This window comes from Nicotiana sylvestris, chromosome 1, assembly GCF_000393655.2.
Source record: "Nicotiana sylvestris chromosome 1, ASM39365v2, whole genome shotgun sequence".
In the NCBI taxonomy this organism is placed as follows: Eukaryota; Viridiplantae; Streptophyta; class Magnoliopsida; order Solanales; family Solanaceae; genus Nicotiana; species Nicotiana sylvestris.
In genome coordinates this window covers 140,230,514-140,249,183 of record NC_091057.1, presented here as the reverse complement: position 1 = coordinate 140,249,183, position 18,670 = coordinate 140,230,514, and the positions used below count along the sequence as shown (strand labels likewise).

The 18,670-nt window shown below is 37.0% G+C and overlaps 3 protein-coding genes across 3 annotated transcripts; 2 read left to right on the top strand and 1 right to left on the bottom strand.

The window, feature by feature from the left end:
* Positions 1-1,037: 1,037 nt before the first annotated feature.
* LOC104221419 (kinesin-like protein KIN-14S) lies at positions 1,038-6,071 on the top strand. The gene is made up of 12 exons (XM_009772491.2): positions 1,038-1,196; positions 1,298-1,387; positions 2,034-2,164; positions 2,255-2,354; positions 2,440-2,733; positions 2,842-3,121; positions 3,819-3,980; positions 4,149-4,364; positions 4,449-4,486; positions 4,746-4,909; positions 4,994-5,107; positions 5,241-6,071. Exons 1-12 carry the CDS (start codon positions 1,190-1,192, stop codon positions 5,943-5,945), a joined length of 2,301 nt encoding a protein of 766 aa, XP_009770793.1. The 5' UTR covers positions 1,038-1,189; the 3' UTR covers positions 5,946-6,071.
* An 858-nt stretch (positions 6,072-6,929) lies between these two features.
* Positions 6,930-15,061, top strand: LOC104221420 (mitogen-activated protein kinase kinase kinase NPK1-like). The gene is made up of 17 exons (XM_009772492.2): positions 6,930-7,421; positions 7,556-7,597; positions 8,141-8,206; positions 8,281-8,391; positions 8,482-8,562; positions 8,636-8,713; positions 8,798-8,880; positions 10,005-10,086; positions 10,202-10,302; positions 10,643-10,682; positions 10,771-10,830; positions 10,908-10,957; positions 11,888-12,086; positions 12,175-12,399; positions 12,499-12,812; positions 12,894-12,961; positions 14,483-15,061. Exons 1-17 carry the CDS (start codon positions 7,122-7,124, stop codon positions 14,584-14,586), a joined length of 2,004 nt encoding a protein of 667 aa, XP_009770794.1. The 5' UTR covers positions 6,930-7,121; the 3' UTR covers positions 14,587-15,061.
* Positions 15,062-15,499: 438 nt separating this feature from the next.
* LOC104221421 (putative UDP-glucuronate:xylan alpha-glucuronosyltransferase 4) lies at positions 15,500-18,582 on the bottom strand. Its single transcript, XM_009772493.2, has 2 exons — positions 17,850-18,582; positions 15,500-16,561 (listed from the first exon to the last, which is right to left on the bottom strand). The coding sequence occupies exons 1-2, from the start codon at positions 18,580-18,582 to the stop codon at positions 15,645-15,647; spliced, it is 1,650 nt and encodes a 549-aa protein (XP_009770795.1). The 3' UTR covers positions 15,500-15,644.
* Positions 18,583-18,670: the final 88 nt, after the last annotated feature.

The window sequence follows — 18,670 nt, the reverse complement described above, 5'->3', positions numbered from 1 at the left end:
ATAGCTCTGCTCCTACAAGGAGACATTGGAATGAAATCAAACACATATTGAGGTATCTAAAAGGGACTACCGATATAGGCTTATTTTATGACAATAATTGCAGTCCCAATCTTATTGGTTATGCCGATGCTGGGTATTTATCCGATCCACACAATGCTCGATCTCAAACAGGTTATGTGTTTACCTGTGGAGGTACTGCCATATCTTGGCGATCGACTAAGCAATCAATCGTAGCTACTTCATCTAATCATGCTGAGATAATTGTTATTCATGAAGCAAGTCGAGAATGTGTGTAGTTGAGGTCTATAATACATCTTATTCGAGACAAATGTGATTTGAAATATGACAAACTACCCACGATTTTGTATGAAGATAATGCAGCATGCATAGCCCAATTGAAGGGAGGATTCATAAAAGGAGATAAGACAAAATACATTTCACCAAAGTTATTTTTCACACATGATCTTCAAAAGAATGGTGATATCAGTGTGCAACAGATTCGTTCAAGTGATAATATGGCTGATTTGTTCACAAAATCTCTACCGACGTCAACCTTCAAGAAGCTAGTACACAAGACTGGGATGCGAAGGCTCAATGATGTGAATTGATGCTCTCATCAGGGGAAGCTTAAAACGTGTTGTACTCTTTTTTCCTTACAAGGTTTTGTCCCACTAAGTTTTTCTTGCAAGGTTTTTAACGAGGCAACCAAAAGGCGTATTATTAAATAGAGGGGTCTTACCCCATTATAAATTATTCCAAAATTCAATAAGAATTACTCTCTCTTTCTCTCCAATATTCTTCTTCTTCTATTGTTTTCATCACATATATCATTTTTTCCCCTACATATAGAGTAGTGTAATTTTAGTAGTAAATTCGAAATAACGGATAGATCCGGATTGAGTCCGGTTTGACCCGTCATCTGGACGCTCCTTGAGGAGATGAAGCCATTAAAGGAAGCTCCCCATAAATCCGACGGCCCAGATTGATCCAATAATTCAAAAAACTTGAGAATCCTACCATAAAAAATTCAAACCCTATTGTAGACCGTTGAAGAATCAAAATCCGAAATCTCTCTCTCCACATTCTCCCATTTCTCTCTCCCCAATTCATCACTCCATTTCTGCAAATCTTCTCCTCCTCATACTACTTCTTCATCTTTACTGATTTCACAGTTGCTGATATCCTCACAATGGACGGTGCTTTTTCTCTCTCTTTCTTTCTTTCGTACAAATTCCTTAGTGTGAGATCTATATGTTTATAAAATTTCAAAATTCTGTGTTTCTTTTTTTCTTTTCAGTTCGAACCCTAGAAAAGCTATGCGACAATTTTGATCAAGCAGTCACCATTTCTGGGGACAATTTGAAGGCTTCACCCATTCCAAATGGGGGTTCGTTTTCTCTTTTTACCTCCTTTTGATTCTTTTGTGGAATTTTTCTAATTTATTTTTTATGTAATAGTTTCTCTTGTGAATTTTATTCAAGAATGGGACGCTTTGTATATTATGTTTAAACCTATTTTTATGAATTTGCTAAACTTGTATTTTAAAAAAAATGTAGCTTCAGATTTATGTCCATGTTCTGCAATTGTTTTATACATGACTATGTCAATAGTTTGATTCTCTACTTTTCTCTGTGTGATCAGTGATGGGAATAACAAAAAATAAAAATAAAAATTAGCTGTTGTGTAGAGTGCAGCATTGTTCTTTGTTTTTGCTACTCAAGAAACAGTTAGGAACTGTGAAGAAATAGCTAATTAGTTGCCTCCTTGTTATTTAATGAATGTGGAAAAGTTAGGATGGCTGAATTCGGGCAGAATTTTGTTATGCCTGATTTACCGTCCTGGATTGTGAGTTACAAATGTAGTAGACTTTGCTTCTGAATTTAACTATCTTTTCACAATGACGATTTCAAGAGATGAGTCCCTGATTCCACTTAAAGCTATAAAGTGAGCTGCTGGTCTGTAGTGTAGACATTCTCAGTTGATAGGCTTTGCCTCTTACATTTGTTGAATTTTTGTCTCTTGAATTGGTTCAGTTAAAGTCGACAGAATTTCTGAGTCAGCAGATGAGAGTAATGGTTCACATTCTACTGCAGAAGTATGTTCATCTCAAGAGCATACTCTTCCAATTCTTACAAAGATTGAAGATCTTAGAAACAAAGTGCTCGTAAGATGTTAACTATTTCCTTCTAAAGTGTATGTTTTAATGGAGATATAACGAGTATTAATATTATTCATATCTATTACTTGTTTTTAGGACTTGAGGAAAGAACAGGCAGCATTACGTAATGAAGTCAAGGGCATGAGTGTGGACTCTTTTCCTGGTTCTGAAGCCTCTAACACTCTTCAGCACATGAGTATGAAGAACATCTCATAACTGGTCTTTTATGCAGTTGTGCTCTATCAATTCTGATCTATTTGTGGTCTCTTTGGCAATATCAGGTGTCCAACATGAACTTCTAAAAAAGAAGTATGATGACGAGTGTGAACTACTGAAGAAGAAGTATCTGGAGGAGTGTACTGAAAGAAAACGTCTATACAATGAAGTGATCGAGCTCAAAGGAAATATCAGGGTCTTCTGTAGATGTAGACCTTTAAATTCAGATGAAATTGCAAATGGATCAACATCGGTGGTCGAATTTGATCCATCTCATGAAAATGAACTGCAGATCTGTGCAGGTTCCTCTAAAAAGCAGTTTAAGTTTGATTATGTGTTCAAACCTGAGGACAACCAAGGTAAGTCGGTATCTGTGGTTTGATGTGCATATCCAAGATTCTTTTGTAAGGGATTTTTCTATAGCTTGTTGCAATTTGACTTCTAAACTCTGTAATTTTCTAATGCAGATGCCGTCTTTGCTCAAACTATGCCCATTGTGACCTCTGTTTTGGATGGATATAATGTCTGCATATTTGCCTATGGACAAACTGGGACGGGGAAGACGTTCACCATGGAGGGGACACCAGAAAATAGAGGAGTCAACTACCGGACTTTAGAGATGCTATTTAGCTTATCTAGTGAGAGAAGCAGTATCATGAAATATGAGTTGTCCGTCAGCATGTTAGAGGTTTATAATGAGAAGATAAGAGACCTCCTGGTAGAGAACTCAAATCATCCAGCTAAGAAGTAAGTTCTTAAGCTCTTTATTTTACTGGCTTGGTTTTGCTTTCAAGCTTTGACAGTTAAGACCATAATGCTGGTTATGGCTAGATAAGAACATCATTCTGGGTTGGCATATATTCTCTCACCACAATGTAAAAAGATACCAAAGTAAATGTATGTGCTAGATTTGGAGATCTCAATGGGGATATTTTGAACTGTAAAAACTGTTTCTGGAAAGTGTTCAAAATAATTGACTATTAGTAACAAGTTTCATTAATATAAGAACTTCAAAAATGATCTCATTAGTATATATTCTTTCACAGTAGCTAAAGTCAGGCGAATAGTATCTTTTAAAGAAAAGCCTTTCTCCTAAAAACACGATATAGACTCGGTTAGTTATGTTTTATGCACTTTTATATAATCAAAAACAGTCTTCATAATTCATTAAAGTTACTCTGTAAGATGGAATTAGGAATAGTGCTTCTTTTTTATATAATCAAAAACAGTCTTCATAATAAAGTTACTTTGCAAGATGGAATTAGGAACAGTGCTTTAGATAAATGATCATAAGGGCTCAGCTCGGAGAAAATACTAGTAAATTGGCTCGCAGTACCAGTGATTATAGTTTAGTGAGCCAGAATCGATTAAAGAAAGAGAATATCTACGTGTGTCTCTGTGTATGTATTTTGAAGAAATGACTTTATATTTAAACATTAAACAGGTTGGAGATTAAACAATCGGCAGAGGGAACTCAGGAAGTTCCAGGACTTGTGGAAGCTCGTGTATATGGTACAGATGAAGTATGGGAACTTCTCAAGTCTGGAAGCCGGGCTAGATCTGTTGGATCGACTAGTGCTAACGAGCTTAGCAGCCGTTCTCACTGGTATGATTAACAGCTTTTACTCTGGATTCACATTCTTCTTTCCTCTCTTCCTTTACATTTCTCCTGCCGATGCCTTAGTTTAGGCAAATTTCAAAGAATTTAGGTTTACTATCCGCTATTTGGTTTCACCAATGAAGAATCACACTTTCTTTGTCACTTTTAACTTAGCTTACTGCGGGTGACTGTTGTGGGGGACAACTTGATTAACGGCCAGAGGACTAGGAGCCACCTTTGGCTTGTTGACCTAGCTGGCAGTGAGCGCGTGGGACGGATAGCAGTTGAAGGTGAGAGGTTGAAAGAGTCACAGTTCATAAACAAGTCATTGTCTGCACTTGGGGATGTCATTTCTGCACTAGCCTCTAAGACAGCTCACATTCCATATAGGTATTTCTCCTTTCATTTGTGCATGTGACAACCACTTATTACTATTTTTCCTTTAAGATAACATTGGTCCCCTCTGCACAACAGGAATTCAAAGCTCACTCATATGCTGCAGAGTTCTCTGGGTAAGACTCTTTAAAGCATCTGTAACATCACTTATTAGATAATTCTGAATTTTGTGAACCTTAAAAATATTAAGCCATCAGTTTAAATTCCAAATCAACCTGATGAAACAGCAAATTAATCCCCTCAACATGATTGTTAATCATTTTCTTAAATTAACCAAAATATCTCATGCTATATCTTCCCAACGGGGGAAGATATATATTTTCTCCCACTTCTCTAAAACATACAACTTTTCCATTGCTGTAACCTGAAATGCAGGAGGAGATTGCAAGGCGGTCATGTTTGTCCAAATCAGCCCTAGTACGACAGATTTGGGAGAAACTCTATGCTCTTTGAATTTTGCAAGTCGAGTCCGAGGAGTTGAACATGGCCCTGCTCGCAAACAGACAGACCTTGTAGAGCTGATGAAGCATAAACTACTGGTAGTTATAAACAAACACCTCTTTCAATGAACATACGTTTCCACTAAAATGTTGTTCAGCTAATACTGTGATGCTCATCAACAGGCAGAAAAAGCCAAGCAAGATGAGAAGGAAACCAAAAAATTGCAGGACAATTTGCAGTTTCTGCAGCTGAAACTTGCTAACAGAGAACAGACATGTAGAAATCTTCAGGACAAGGTAGGAAAGAAATTAGCTTCTTTCTTCCAATGGAGTTTCTTAAATCTATCTGGGAGTGTCACATTTAAGAGTGTAAATGTCTAATCTTTTCCGAAAAACTCTAAAAGAGCTGAGCTTTTCAATTTCACAACAGGTTCGTGATCTTGAAAACCAATTGGCAGACGGGAGGAGAACACGTCTAAAGCAAGAAAGCAACGCTTTCCCTGGAGTTTCTTTAAGCCAATCACAGAAGATCATAACAGAGAAGAAACCACCACTGGCTCCTTCAAAAGCACTGAGATTGCCACTAAGAACAAGAACCAGCAATTTTTTGCCCCCGCCATCCCCTCTTCCTCGTCCAACAAAAGCTAGGAAGTCATTTGTGCCATCATGTGGCAAGGAAAATTTAGCAAGCTCATCAACGACAACTGCAATTTTGAAACCAAGGCGAGGATCTATTGCTGTAGTTAGACCATCGCCTCAAGGAACAAAGCAGGTTTTGCAGCCCAAAAGGCGGGCTTCTATTGCAACCCTTCGCCCCGAGTCTAACTTATCAACTTTCAATGGCTCTGCTGCTCGGCCAAGGAATAACCGTCTCGGTCGGAAATCATTTGTCTGGGATACACAAAGAATGTGGCAGACATCAAGAGTGCTTTCTCCAATAGCACAAGAAAAGGAAACATCGGTTTCTACACCCAGAGAGGCAACCCCGATTGTTTCCAAACAAAGCAGTAAATTCATGGGAAGTCCTCCTTCACAAGCAGGTTCATGGAGGCCCAAGCATCCAACAGTTGTTGCAATAAAGAAGCAAATTGTGTGGAGTCCTCTGAAGATGAAGGCCATGAGAAGTAGGCAATAGGAAGTCCCTCTCTTCTTAATGATGGTAGAAAGTTCATACAATCCCCTCCTTGATTTTATTTGCACCGTGTATGCGTCTTGCTTACTTTTAGAAGGGAAAACTTTAGCCATATGATTTGCTGATTGACCTGACCATTGTACTTTACTCGATTTGTAGCTCCTGTCTTAGCACTCCTATTCCTTGAAAAAATGCCTTCCTGCATTAATTAAGATCTAAGCACATACAAAAGGAGCTTTTAGTGCACTTTGGTAAAAGAGAATTATTTATATAATTTGGAAAATGCAAGTAAAGGAAAAGTGGGTACTATTTATTAAACACACTTACACAAGTGAGTATTTTTTATAGTTCGAATTTACCGAGCTTATTGTGGCCTTAAATACGCCTAGTACAAGATCAAAAGAAGGGGATCAGATTGTTGAATTTAAAGGTAAATTGTCGTCTTAAATGGATCGGGGGTAGCACAATTATTGGAATTAATTGCTGTTGGGTTTTCCTCAAGTACTAATGGTGCCTACATTTCGACAAGGGACAACATTTTACTTAGCAGGATACTGAAAAACACAAACATAAACTGCTTGGATTTTCAAATCCAGCGGTAAAATTCAATTGGTACCATAAAAAAAAACCCCTAGAGGCATTAATCAATTCAACAATGAAATAAAAATTTGACAATAAAACTAGTAGATTTATGTTGTCGCGTTTTTCATATTATTGTGCAACATCTTTTACTCACCTGCAAAATCGAGGCTAATATCTATTGCCTAGTGTCGGCTCCCTCCAGTACTTCATTAATGTAATATTAGATAATTTTTTCAAAGAATTTAACTATCGAAGGAAAATCAATGATTTTATTTATTGATAAAATAGAGGTAATAATAAAAATAGAGATCATAAAGAATTAGAGGGGCGTATTTGTAATTAACTCTTATTCCATTATTTTCAAAAGGAATTGCCAATAACCTTTTTCCCTCTTCTCTCTCTCTACAGTAACGATCGTATATGAAAAGAAGAAACCACAAATTCATTCTGTTTCCACTCCAAAATACTCTCTCTAACTCGTCTCCATCATTGCACTGTGAAAAAAAAAGCAGAGTAAATTCAAAGAGATGAACTGACTCTTCCTTTTCTCTTCCATAAAACCCTAGAACTTTCAAATTCCTTCACTCAAAAAATCAGATGCAAGATATTTTTGGATCAGTTCGGCGATCACTGGTGTTCCGAACACCGACTGCCGACGGTGGAGATGACGGTAATCTAGTTGAGAAGATCAATTCCTGCATCCGGAACTCCAGAGTTTTCTCTAAGCTGTCGCCTCCTCCGCCGGCGTTGCCCTCACCAAAAGCCGTTAAAGATGAAGGTGATGCGGCTCCCCGGCCTATCCGGTGGAGAAAAGGTGAGATGATTGGATGTGGCGCTTTTGGACAGGTTTATATGGGAATGAATCTCGATTCTGGTGAACTTCTCGCCGTCAAGCAGGTCTTTACCTGTGTACTACTTTTTTTTAGGTTTTGGAGTTCCAATTTTGTTTATCTTAGTGAATTATTAGGTATTTTGCCTTTTTTTAAGAGTGATTCTGAAAGTGTTTCCGATTTATGATATTTTCTCTTCAGGTTTTGATAGCTGCGAACGGTGCTTCAAAGGAGAAAGCTCAGGTTGGAAATGGCGATTGAGATACTTTTTGTTTTGTTCACGACTTACAATGATATAATCACTCATTCCATGAATATTTGGTTGCATTGACTGCCTGAATTGAAGTTTTCGAAGAAACAAAACTTTAATCAGTTAGATTGTTGCTATTGTTTGATTATACAAACTTTAATCTGCTTCTCTTATGATGTTAAAAGCCTGCTAGAATAGTCGCATTTTAATAGAATGAAGCTTCCCTCTTATCGTAGTTCCCTGCTGCTGTACTTATGTTTAGTTGGAGCATGTGCCCTTTAACTTTTCTTGTGTACGCCGTCCATTGATGAATGGGACTTCAGTTCTTTAGCTATTAATTTGTTTGCTTGTAACAACTGACATTGTGTAAAGGGAAATGTTTCTGCGACAGCTATGTTAAATGGAAGGTTGTTATATTGAATCTGAGGCGCTTAAAGACTTCTGAAGACTGCTGTATATCTAAATTTTTGAGATTATTAGTTTATAGTTAGCTACTGTTTGATCCATTCTTCTGGATTCTTGATTGTCCTGAATAGTCCCACGTTAAAGAGCTTGAGGAGGAAGTCAAGCTTCTCAAGAATCTCTCGCATCCACATATTGTTGTAAGTAAATCCTTGATCTTCTTTCTGGGGAATTGTTGTCCCTGAAATACTCAGTTGCTATATTGCGTTGTTAGAGATATCTTGGAACTGTGAGAGAAGAAGACACATTGAATATTCTGCTGGAATTCGTACCTGGTGGATCGATATCATCCCTTTTAGGCAAATTTGGATCTTTCCCTGAGCCAGTAAGTCATTTACGGTCTTATTTTCCATCCTCTTTTGATGTATGATCCTTCTTACTGGATGTCTCTATCTAAGACTATCTTCCCTAGTAGGTTATAAGAACGTACACTAAGCAATTGCTCCTAGGGCTGGATTATCTTCACAAGAATGGAATCATGCATAGAGATATTAAGGTATCATTTTTCCTTTCTTTTCTTGCTATCGAAGTATGACCAACAATAATCTCGTTTACTAATTTGGATTCAGGGGGCCAATATCCTTGTTGATAACAAAGGTTGCATAAAGCTGGCTGACTTTGGGGCATCAAAGAAGGTTGTCGAACTGGTATGTCTACCATCCATTATCGATCTGTATTTGATTTAGTTTGGATGTAATGAAGAGGATATTGATGAAGCATGTTCACAATAGGCTACTATATCAGGCGCCAAGTCCATGAAGGGCACACCATACTGGATGGCTCCTGAGGTCATTCGCCAAACCGGTCATAGCTTGTAAGAAAAATTACAGCATTGTATTGATAAATCTGTAGCTTATTTTCTTGTTTGATCTAGATTGCAGTATGTTACCTATCTGTTGTATCACTTTAATGGTTCTTATTTCTAGTTTGAGCCCACATTTTGTTTGTTTTGCTGATTACTTGGAAGTGCACTTTTGGTTTCACAATGAGTCTTAGTTCTTGATTTTAATTAGACACTATAAGCATAAGATCAACTCATTAATTCTGGTCATAATTGACCATGCTTAATTGCTGCAAATTTAATTGTGATTCGTGAAATTGAGTTAGTGCTCTCTTGTGCCCAGACAAATGTTCTCAGTTGTTTCTTTATGATGAGCCTAACAGTTTCTTCTCTCTGACAGAGAAACACTTACCTTATCTATGTTACTTTAACTTCCATTTTTCATTTTTTAAAAAATCTTTCCGCCTCTCTCTATTTTAGAAGAATCATCCAGATTTTTTTTCGAATTGTCACACCTTTTTGTAAACTTTATCTTGTTTTGCTTCTTCAATCATAATGGTCCTCACTGTGTCATAAGTTTTCTGGTGTTAAGCATTCATGTCTACCATCTTTTGTTTTCATTCCTTATCCGGTTCATATGCTGATTAGTTTTCTGAAACTTTGCCACCCTCCTGAGCTATGAACATGCTTTCAAGCTCCATGGCACCTTACTTCTTATCATACTCTGGATATTTCCAACTTTAATGTCTTTATTAATCACCAAAAAAGTCGTGCTCAAGGTTAAATTCCAGATGAGACAAAAAAACACTAGGTGAATTTTCCCATCAACTCAAGTCTTGGTAGTCAGAGTTATCCGATACCTATGCTGTTAGGAGGTAGCAAGTGCCAAGTGGAATAGTCTAGGTGCACACAAATTCGCTCGGACACTACCGTCATAAAAAAATTATGTTAATATTTCAGCCTCTCAATCAAGTCCTAGTCTCTTTATAGTAGAACAAAACTTTCTGATCGAAAGAGGAGTTTCTCGGTGAAAAAGCAATTATTGTTTTTGACTAGATGTATGGTTCTGGTTCTATTAGCCTTGCAGCATATTCCTTGAATTGATCACTTCAGCATAAGTTCTGAGTAATTATTATGTCCTTGTATTTGAATTTCAGCTCTGCTGATATATGGAGCGTAGGATGTACTGTAATAGAGATGACTACTGGCAAGCCACCCTGGAGCCAACAGTATCAAGAGGTATACATTTCATGCAGGTCTTGTTTAATTCTTTTTATATTTCTTTTGGCATTTATGAACTGGTTACTATCTGCGGGACCACTCATTCTTTGCACTGATGCTGTGTTTGTTTTAGGTTGCTGCGCTCTTCTATATTGGGACAACAAAAGCTCATCCTCCGATCCCTGAACATCTGTCTGTTGAAGCAAAAGACTTTCTGCTGAAATGCTTACAAAAGTATGTAGTCGTCGCTGTATCTGACCCCAATCAAAGTCCAATAATAGCACAATAAATATTGATGCCAAAACCATTTAGTTCACACTTCACAGCACCATGCGCTTTGATCTTCGTAGTAGACATAGACATGACAGCATATAGAGATGATATTCAATTGGAGAGAATATAGTTTTGTATGATTTCCTTCTTTGCCAAGTCTCTGATGTTTGATTGACTCTTTCTGGATTCATAGTGTAACCAGTAGATATAGTGCTGATCTCTTGTCATCCTTGGTTTGGTATTTTATCTGTTATAGTTATCCCTACTTACACCATTAATGACATTAAGATATGGCACGCAGGGAACCAGAGTTAAGACTATCAGCTAGTGAGTTGTTACAGGTGATTTGATTTGACCTATGACAATCTGTTATCGTTTTGTCTCTCTTGTACAATGTAATAATATGTTCATTCTTGGCTTCACATGTAGCATCCATTTGTCACTGGTGAAGCACAACTATCTCCTCCTGATGGTTCTAATTCCATGATGGTCAGTTTATCTACGTCAATTGGTAATATAGTTAATATTACTCAAGCACTTACTTTCTGAAATTCATTTACTGATAGGGCAAATCTCAAGCTCATTCTGATTCAAATGGGCATAATGGAAAAAGCGTGTAAGTGCTCTAAAGGCTTTATTCTAGCATCGACGGTAGCATTTGCATCAACAAATAATCCCAAAGTCCTAATAAGAATCAAAGCTACGATTTCACTACCTAAATGCTAATGTCAACAGACAGAGAAATTTTGAAATCCTTTGATTTGTAATATAACAACTACGCCTCAATCCAAGCAAGTTGGGGTTGGCTATATTAATCCTTACTGTCAATGTTACTCCATTTAAGCTCATCTCTGTCCAGTATTATATAAAATAAAATTAATATTAAAAATAAAAAGTACTCAACTGAAGATCTTTATATTTTCTACCGGCATATATCTCTTGCAGGACTAAAAGACTCCTAAAAATATTGGCCCTAAAGTAACTTAGTAGCATGGCTAAAACTTAATCCCAACTAATTGTTAATGCTTATACAGATCTTTTTCTTTCGTTCTGCTATATTCGTTTGGTATTTTTTTTTTGATTTGCACCGGGTGTCCGAGTCTCTTCGAGCCCCGACTATTCCCGGGGTGCACAGGCCCTCGGCAAGGAGTTTCCCGCAAGTGCACCGCGGTTAATTCAGGTTTTACCCAGTCCGATGGCCCTCAGAAATTGTTTGCACCCAGTGGGTTTCGAACTTGAGACCTTGAAAGGGAGCAAACCCCAAGGCTCAAGTCAATTGCCACCAGGCCAACCCCTGAGGGTTATATTCGTTTGGTATTTAGGATATGAAATGATAAATAAATTGATAACATATGCATTGCATTGAAGAGTGCGACAAAGAAAGCCTCTAGAGTTTGACCTTCAAATTAGAAACCTGTGTTTATCTACTTGTGAAATAGCTTTTGGCTGCATTTCCAAGGGACGATATGGATTATACATTTCTTTGTAGATTATATGGACTATTCAGTAACTCTGTCTAATACCTTGTTGATTGAATGACAATCAGTGCTGGTTCAATAGACATCTGCAACTTGGGTACCTTGAATATCTCAACAGAAAATGCATGTACCTTGTCGGAGACCGGACATAAGTGGAGAGGAAACAGTAGTGATGATGATATGTGTCAGATTGACGATACTGATAATTTTTTCTTGGGTGGAGGAACGAAGTTAAGCACTGCTAAGACGGTGGATGACTTCAATAAGGTATTAAGCGTCTCTGCTTGCTGCTTTTGTTGCTAAAGCATATATATTACACTGGAGTTGATTTCCTCTATATCGTCATGTCAAGTAGAGTTTCAATCCCATCTCTGAGCCCTCTGATGATTGGAACTGTGATTATGGCATGACTCAATCACAACAAGGGAATGCAAATATAGTTAGCAATCAGGAAGGTGGCATAGGTCATGGGATTTCAGTCTCGCCTAACAACAATTCTGCAGTTTTTTGTGGTCCTTCCATATCAGAAGATGAGGATGAGCTTACTGAGTCTAAAATCAGAGCCTTCCTGGATGAAAAGGTTCCCACTTCTCGTGTTGCTTGACATTGCTCTATGCAGAAGTTATTCTTACATATTTCTATCTTTGCATTTAAAGTGTATCCTTTTATTTCTGTATAGGCTCTTGAATTGAAGAAACTGCAGACACCTCTGTATGAAGAGTACTATAACAACAGTTTGAATCCTTCATACTCTCCACAGTTGGCTGAGACTGCAATCGATGAAACCACTCCAAAATACTTGAAATTACCCCCGAAAAGTAGGTCACCAAGTAGGGGTCCTATTGGAAGCCCGTCTACAGGAGTTGATATCATCAATAGTGCAAGCCCTGGGAGCAGCAACAGGCGAACATCATGCATTGGCAGTGGAAGCAACCAAGACTATGATGACAGTTCACCGCAATCTAATGAGCGGAGGCAATCAAATAGTCCAATGTAAGTTTGTAGATCAACTTTCTTTTGTCTTGATTTTCTTTTTGGTTTCTGTAATTTGAAGATATATTACTCTGTTTGTAGTGCAAGTTTTAGTGAGATTCAGAGGAAGTGGAAGGAAGAGCTTGACCAAGAGCTTGAAAGAAAGCGAGGTAGATCTTTGCTTCTCCATATGATTTTTTGATCAATGCTCTTCCCTCACTCTGCTCCTGTGCACGAACTCATGCATGGTTCTTCTGTATTGCCAATTCTGTATATATAGGTTTCCTCTTTTGCTGATGTAGATTAATAGTATAATGTTTTCTTGCTTTCAAGCAGGATAAAAACTTGATCCGCCATGTTCTCAAAACAAAACCAAGTTTCCTCTCCAATCAATTCCACCATTCGTCCTTTTCCATGTAAAGATATTTTAAATTATATTTTTCCATGATGATATGAGTTGATCATAATAAAAGAAGTGAGGGCCCATATTGCCCACCCCAAGTTGTTTGGGACTGAGGCATAGTTGTAGTTGTAGTCTAGTACTTCTGTAAATAGTTTTAAGGACAGTAAAGTAAATTAAACAAAAAATTGTTCAGCATTTTTTTGCCAAATACATTAACTGTAGTATTAGTTTTAACACTTCTATCCAAACTCGTAACTGCTCATTTATAAAATCTGCTTCAGCACTGCTTTTGAACACCTAATACTTCTCAGTCACTTTTAATCAGCGAACCAAACAGACTCTTTGTTGCTGTAAATTATTATTTATCTATTAGATAGTCTCATGAAACCCACAATTCTTGTAATTTTTTTCCCTGTAGAAAGATCGCTATATTTGGAAGTTCTAATCGCCCTTAGAAATTATTAAACAGATGTTCTATTTAAAAGTTAAAACATCGCTAGTTAAATTGTTTAAATATTTCTGGCAGTTGGATATTCATCACTTCATTCCCTTAGGGCTGTTATCCAGTTACACTGAGAACTTGGAAATCATGCTTTTAAACCCATCCTAGGAGTCATAAATATTCTTTCCTGCCTGACACTTTGTTCTGCAGTGCAAAGAAGCTGGTTTATTGCTGAATATAAGAATATCTTGTGAAGCCTGGTGCCTGAGGGACCTGTAATCCTGTATTTTTTAACATTTTCTCAAATTTTATGCTTGTAGAGAGTACAGATTTTCTTAGAGAAGTTGCAGACATTATCCAAAAGGTTATAAGAACTGATCCTAGCTTAAAGTGCTTAGAAATCATGAAACTGGAGCCCCCAACCCTCTTAGTTCTGCAGATTTTTCTGCAAGAAGCATGGGGACTTTTAATGAGACCAATTCTGGTAGGTTCTTGATACCAACCTTGTGTAAACACTGTCAATTCCTAGTTATTAATGGTCAAATGTGGGAGTGTCTTTGTCCCTACGAACAGTGCTGCTGCATCAGACTAGAACACTTGCAGATTATGTCATCTTTGAATGGCTGCTGTTATTTACTGTAAGGCGTTGGGTTTAATTCCAGAGCTAAATGCTAACTAGTTTATCCCCCAAAGTGAGCTTGCTTAATCTTTAGCTTCACTGTTCTTTTGTTAAAGTGGAATTACAGTTGAATCTAATACAACTTGTTGGAGAGAAATTTTTGGAGCCACTTTCCTGGTTCTGAATGGTAGAAGATCCTAACTACAAACTGGGTGCATTGGTTGCAGAAATGATGCGTCAAGCAGGTGTGGGGGGAAAAACATCTTCTCCCAAGGATCGAGCTTTGAATCGACAGAGAGAGCGTTCAAGGTTTGCATCTCCAGGAAAATGACTGTATATTTCTGTATCCGCATTCATAGATCAAGAGGTTTTCCCCCACTTCTATGAAACCTCTTTACTGTATATGTTACCCACACTTGGGGAAAAAGATGTCGAAAAAATCTAGTCACAGGATTGATCCATGTGCTGTGGTTTGCTTCTACCTCACAAGCCAGCAACAAAACGATATGTTACCACTCAGGGATTGATCCTACTTCCAAATTTTTCCTTATATTTTCTTTTTCTCCTTTTCAAGGAAAGAGGAGCAGAGTTTATTGTATGTTCTTGAGTTGTAAAATTCCTTCATGTAGGGCAATCAGGATAGGTATGCCAGATTGTAGCCACCAATATGTCCTGTTCCACTTTCCTGTTAGGATATGTTTCTGGTCATATTGAAGTGCATATGTAATTTGTTTGAAACTTATGGTTGTTCCGAGTGCATTTATCTGATCTTTTCTTTTGAAATGTAAAGTTTTATTGATCCAGCACTGAGGTCTTATATATGTCGAGAGCAAAAGACAAATTATCCCAAATCTAGCCTTGTATGGATTCTATTGATTCTGCATCATGCACTGGTTCTTTACACCGAAATGAAAACTAAAGTACACAATTCCTTGCGATCATTATGTTTGAATTATTTGATATTTAATATTTTAGGTGTGCTAGCGTGTCCATATTGATCCCTAGGTTAAAGTACACGTGCTTAATACCAAAAATTAGACTGTCCCGAACCTTAATTGATTAAATTGGACTCAATTGCTACTCGTGCTAGTCATAATTTTCCGTTTACCTCCTACTATCTGAAGTAAAAAATGGTTGAACCACTTTTTAAGAAAGAATGGCACACGATGTAATCTGTTTTTGTTTCATTATCCAAAACTAAAAGTACATTTTTTTAGCAATTACAAAAGTAAAATTTCCCAATCTCGACCAATTTCATCCTTGACATAGAAGTGGTAAGTTTGACATTTACTATTTAATGATAATAGATCGAGGGAAAAATAATACAACAAGAAGCAACAAAGAAATTCTTTTGAAGAGAAACAAAAAGGAAATAGGAGTGATATTTAATCAAATGTCGGAATCGGAAAGTCTTCTTGGGTCCTTAACTTGGATTTTCCAATGCCCATCAGAAAAATTAGCAGCCTTAGCCTCCTGTCTCTCCAATCTTATCCTTGTATCCATATCTGGAGTTAAATAACAAAACTTCTGAAGCTCCTTAGGCATCAAGTCATATACTTGCCACCATTTTGCATGAATTCGATCATTTGGAAAATCCCTATATTCCAAAACATCCCAATTGCAGTCATAATCTTTGTAACACATCCATGGCTTCAAACCTAAGTAATGCATTGCATATGCATCCTCAGGATATTCATATTTCCTACGTTCATCTGTCTGGAAATTTTTGAGATAATTCAGTTTAGCAGGCCACCTATGCCACCAAGAAAAAACCTCATTCAAAAACCCTTGATCACCTCCATTGTATGAAACTATAGTGAGGGTTTTTTCCATTAGGGTTTTGAAAGTACACTCTGATGGCTCGATTATCATGATCCCTGAGTTGAACACATGCCTACAGTTTCCAGCTGCTGATAACTGAGGAAACATGAAGAAAGGATCAAGATTCTTGAAGAAAAGAAAGTCGGCGTCTACGAATATGAGTTTATCATATTCTACTAGCTGCCATATTCGAAGCTTGCTGTAGTTCCATTCATTATACGTGCCTCTTTTTGCATGAGGATTTCTTATTCTTTCTATGACTTTGATCTTCCATCCTGCTAGTTTGAGAGCATTGAGGCTTTCGTGTGATATTGAGTTATCAACGAGGAGAATAAGGTCTTTTGTGGAGTTGGATAAGATGATGCTTTGTGCTAGAGCTATTGCTCCACAAACATATGATTCTGAGGAGTGAAGAACAGTCACGTAAGCCTCTCTTGGCTTTTTGTTACTATCGGACGAAGTATATTTTCTCCATTCTTCTTGACCTATTATTTCAACCAAGGTAAATGAATGAGGTGAAATCCTTAAAATGTAAGGAGAAAAAGTAAATGAAATACTTATCTTGTCCCAAGTAGTTAGGTACTAATAAAACTTTTTATTTCGATTGTTCAAAATGTGTTTGTTCTCCCAAGGAGAATAAAAAAAGAGAAAACTTATATATATATATATATAACCTTGAAAATGTAGAGGAGGCCTCATCTTCTTTTTTGCTAAAACTCAGATTTGAAGAAGGTGACACGTTAGTTCCATTTTTGACCCTTTCTTTTCTCGGCCTATATATGGGACTCTATTGGATTACACTCACGCAGGGGATGGGGGATGTACTAAATATTATTACTAGGAGAATAACTGAATTAAATTTAGTGATTTCATTTAATCCTTTTAGGAAGTTGTTTACCACCATTGATTCATTTCCATAATATCTTATTCTAGATTCGAAGCACCTGGGTTCAGATTGCTGTATAGACACTTGGATAAACGTACTTAATTTAGTTGAGAATTCATTCCTTGCCAAACTATAAAACAAATGCAAACGAAAAAAAAATGTGAACGTTAAATTATCTTGATCACTTACAGATGCAAATTAAACATGTGAAATTTATCGAATTATTTGGTGGAATGCTGAAAAAAGTCATAGCCCTTAAAGATTTAAGACTTTAGTTGGCTCCACCATCAATGGATATTGATACTCTCTAAAGTGATATGTATGTCAATGCCATTAAAATAATTATGTCTACCTAAGAATTTTAGCTACAAGATGTTGTCGAAGATCCAAACTAATCCTTTGCTGCCTTGTAAAGGCAACATGAAAAAAATTCCAAATTGCTCCTCCTAATATTGCCTTCTAAATGAAGGATTAATGAAAGAAACATTCATTTTCTATATCTAGCAACTTTTCTCTATCAAGATTGCTGGTGCATTTATATACTGCTTATTAAAGAAGCCAACATATTTCCAAACAACGCATGTGGTCAGTTGTTTCAGAATATACCGTACCATCTATATATACATACATTCAAAGTACAAAATGATATGCTTCAAACAAGGAAATGCACCATAATATAAAAGATATAATCAGTTTCCTGCATAGTATTTCCATTTTTCCGTAATCTTAAAGTTGTTACATTTGCTCCTAATTAATTTATCCAAAAATAGAAGTTATAACCGGCTGGATTCACTATTTACTTTTTCTATTCGATATACACTGGTTATACATGATTATACACATATTATACATGAAAATTTTCAAGATATTGAACTTTTTGGACGTACCTGATTCAGCAAATGGACTGGCAAGTTGGCAAGTTCCAACTGGTAAGAGAACTTTCTGCTTCAGTCTTCTCAAATCAGGCTTGTAAATCCATGCGTTTCCTTCATACCATATTTGATCATCACACCTGAAAATCTCAAGCATAGGACTACATGGTCCTACGAAAACAACGTACATTTCACGTGAAATATCGCGAAAACCCCATCCATTTTTTACTAAAAGATTAGCCACGACTAGGTTCACTTGTAACCTAAACACATTGGTTGCATTTGCACAAGGAACCCTAGCTAAAACCACATCCAAATCTGCATATTCGTCAAGCTCTGGCATGGGAATTTCAGGACATTGTGATGATTTCTGAGGTACATTTTCATCGATCCATTCTGGGAATAAGTCCTTCCACGTGACACTTTGATTTACACGACGAAAATGAACGTTCACTAGTTCTGCTTCGTCGTGTAGATCTTTGACTTCAACGTTGGTTCCATGCACGTTGACTAGTCCGATTTTGAACTTTGTATTCTTGGTTTCATTTTGAAGATATTTGTACCAACTAGGCCTTGTGACATGCCTAGGAAAGATTTCTGTTGGTTGTTTCTGATTGTGTAAGGTGTGGATTATGGTTTCATGGCGTTTAGGGCTGTGTGATATACTTAGGTAAACGAAGACTATGAAAAAAGAGATTATTGAAAGGGTGAAAAGCTTTGGTTTTGAATGGGAAGACTTGGAACCCATTTTTCAATTTTTGATTCATTTGAATATGTGAGGTGTATTTGTAATTGAATTTACCCCTAAATAAGGAAATTAATTTAAAGGAAAGAAA

What these genes read in the sequence shown, in the direction of transcription:
- LOC104221419 (XM_009772491.2), top strand. An exon ending in TAACACTCTTCAGCACATGA is followed by an intron (nt 2,355 to 2,439) that starts GTATGAAGAACA and finishes TGGCAATATCAG; the next exon opens with GTGTCCAACATGAACTTCTA. An exon ending in ACAGCTCACATTCCATATAG is followed by an intron (nt 4,365 to 4,448) that starts GTATTTCTCCTT and finishes TCTGCACAACAG; the next exon opens with GAATTCAAAGCTCACTCATA.
- LOC104221420 (XM_009772492.2), top strand. Translation starts at nt 7,122, where the DNA reads ATGCAAGATATTTTTGGATCAGTTCGGCGATCACTGGTGTTCCGAACA. An exon ending in CGCCAAACCGGTCATAGCTT is followed by an intron (nt 8,881 to 10,004) that starts GTAAGAAAAATT and finishes TTTGAATTTCAG; the next exon opens with CTCTGCTGATATATGGAGCG. An exon ending in ATGGTTCTAATTCCATGATG is followed by an intron (nt 10,831 to 10,907) that starts GTCAGTTTATCT and finishes ATTTACTGATAG; the next exon opens with GGCAAATCTCAAGCTCATTC.
- LOC104221421 (XM_009772493.2), bottom strand. Translation starts at nt 18,582, where the DNA reads ATGGGTTCCAAGTCTTCCCATTCAAAACCAAAGCTTTTCACCCTTTCA. An exon ending in CAGTCCATTTGCTGAATCAG is followed by an intron (nt 16,562 to 17,849) that starts GTACGTCCAAAA and finishes TTGAAATAATAG; the next exon opens with GTCAAGAAGAATGGAGAAAA.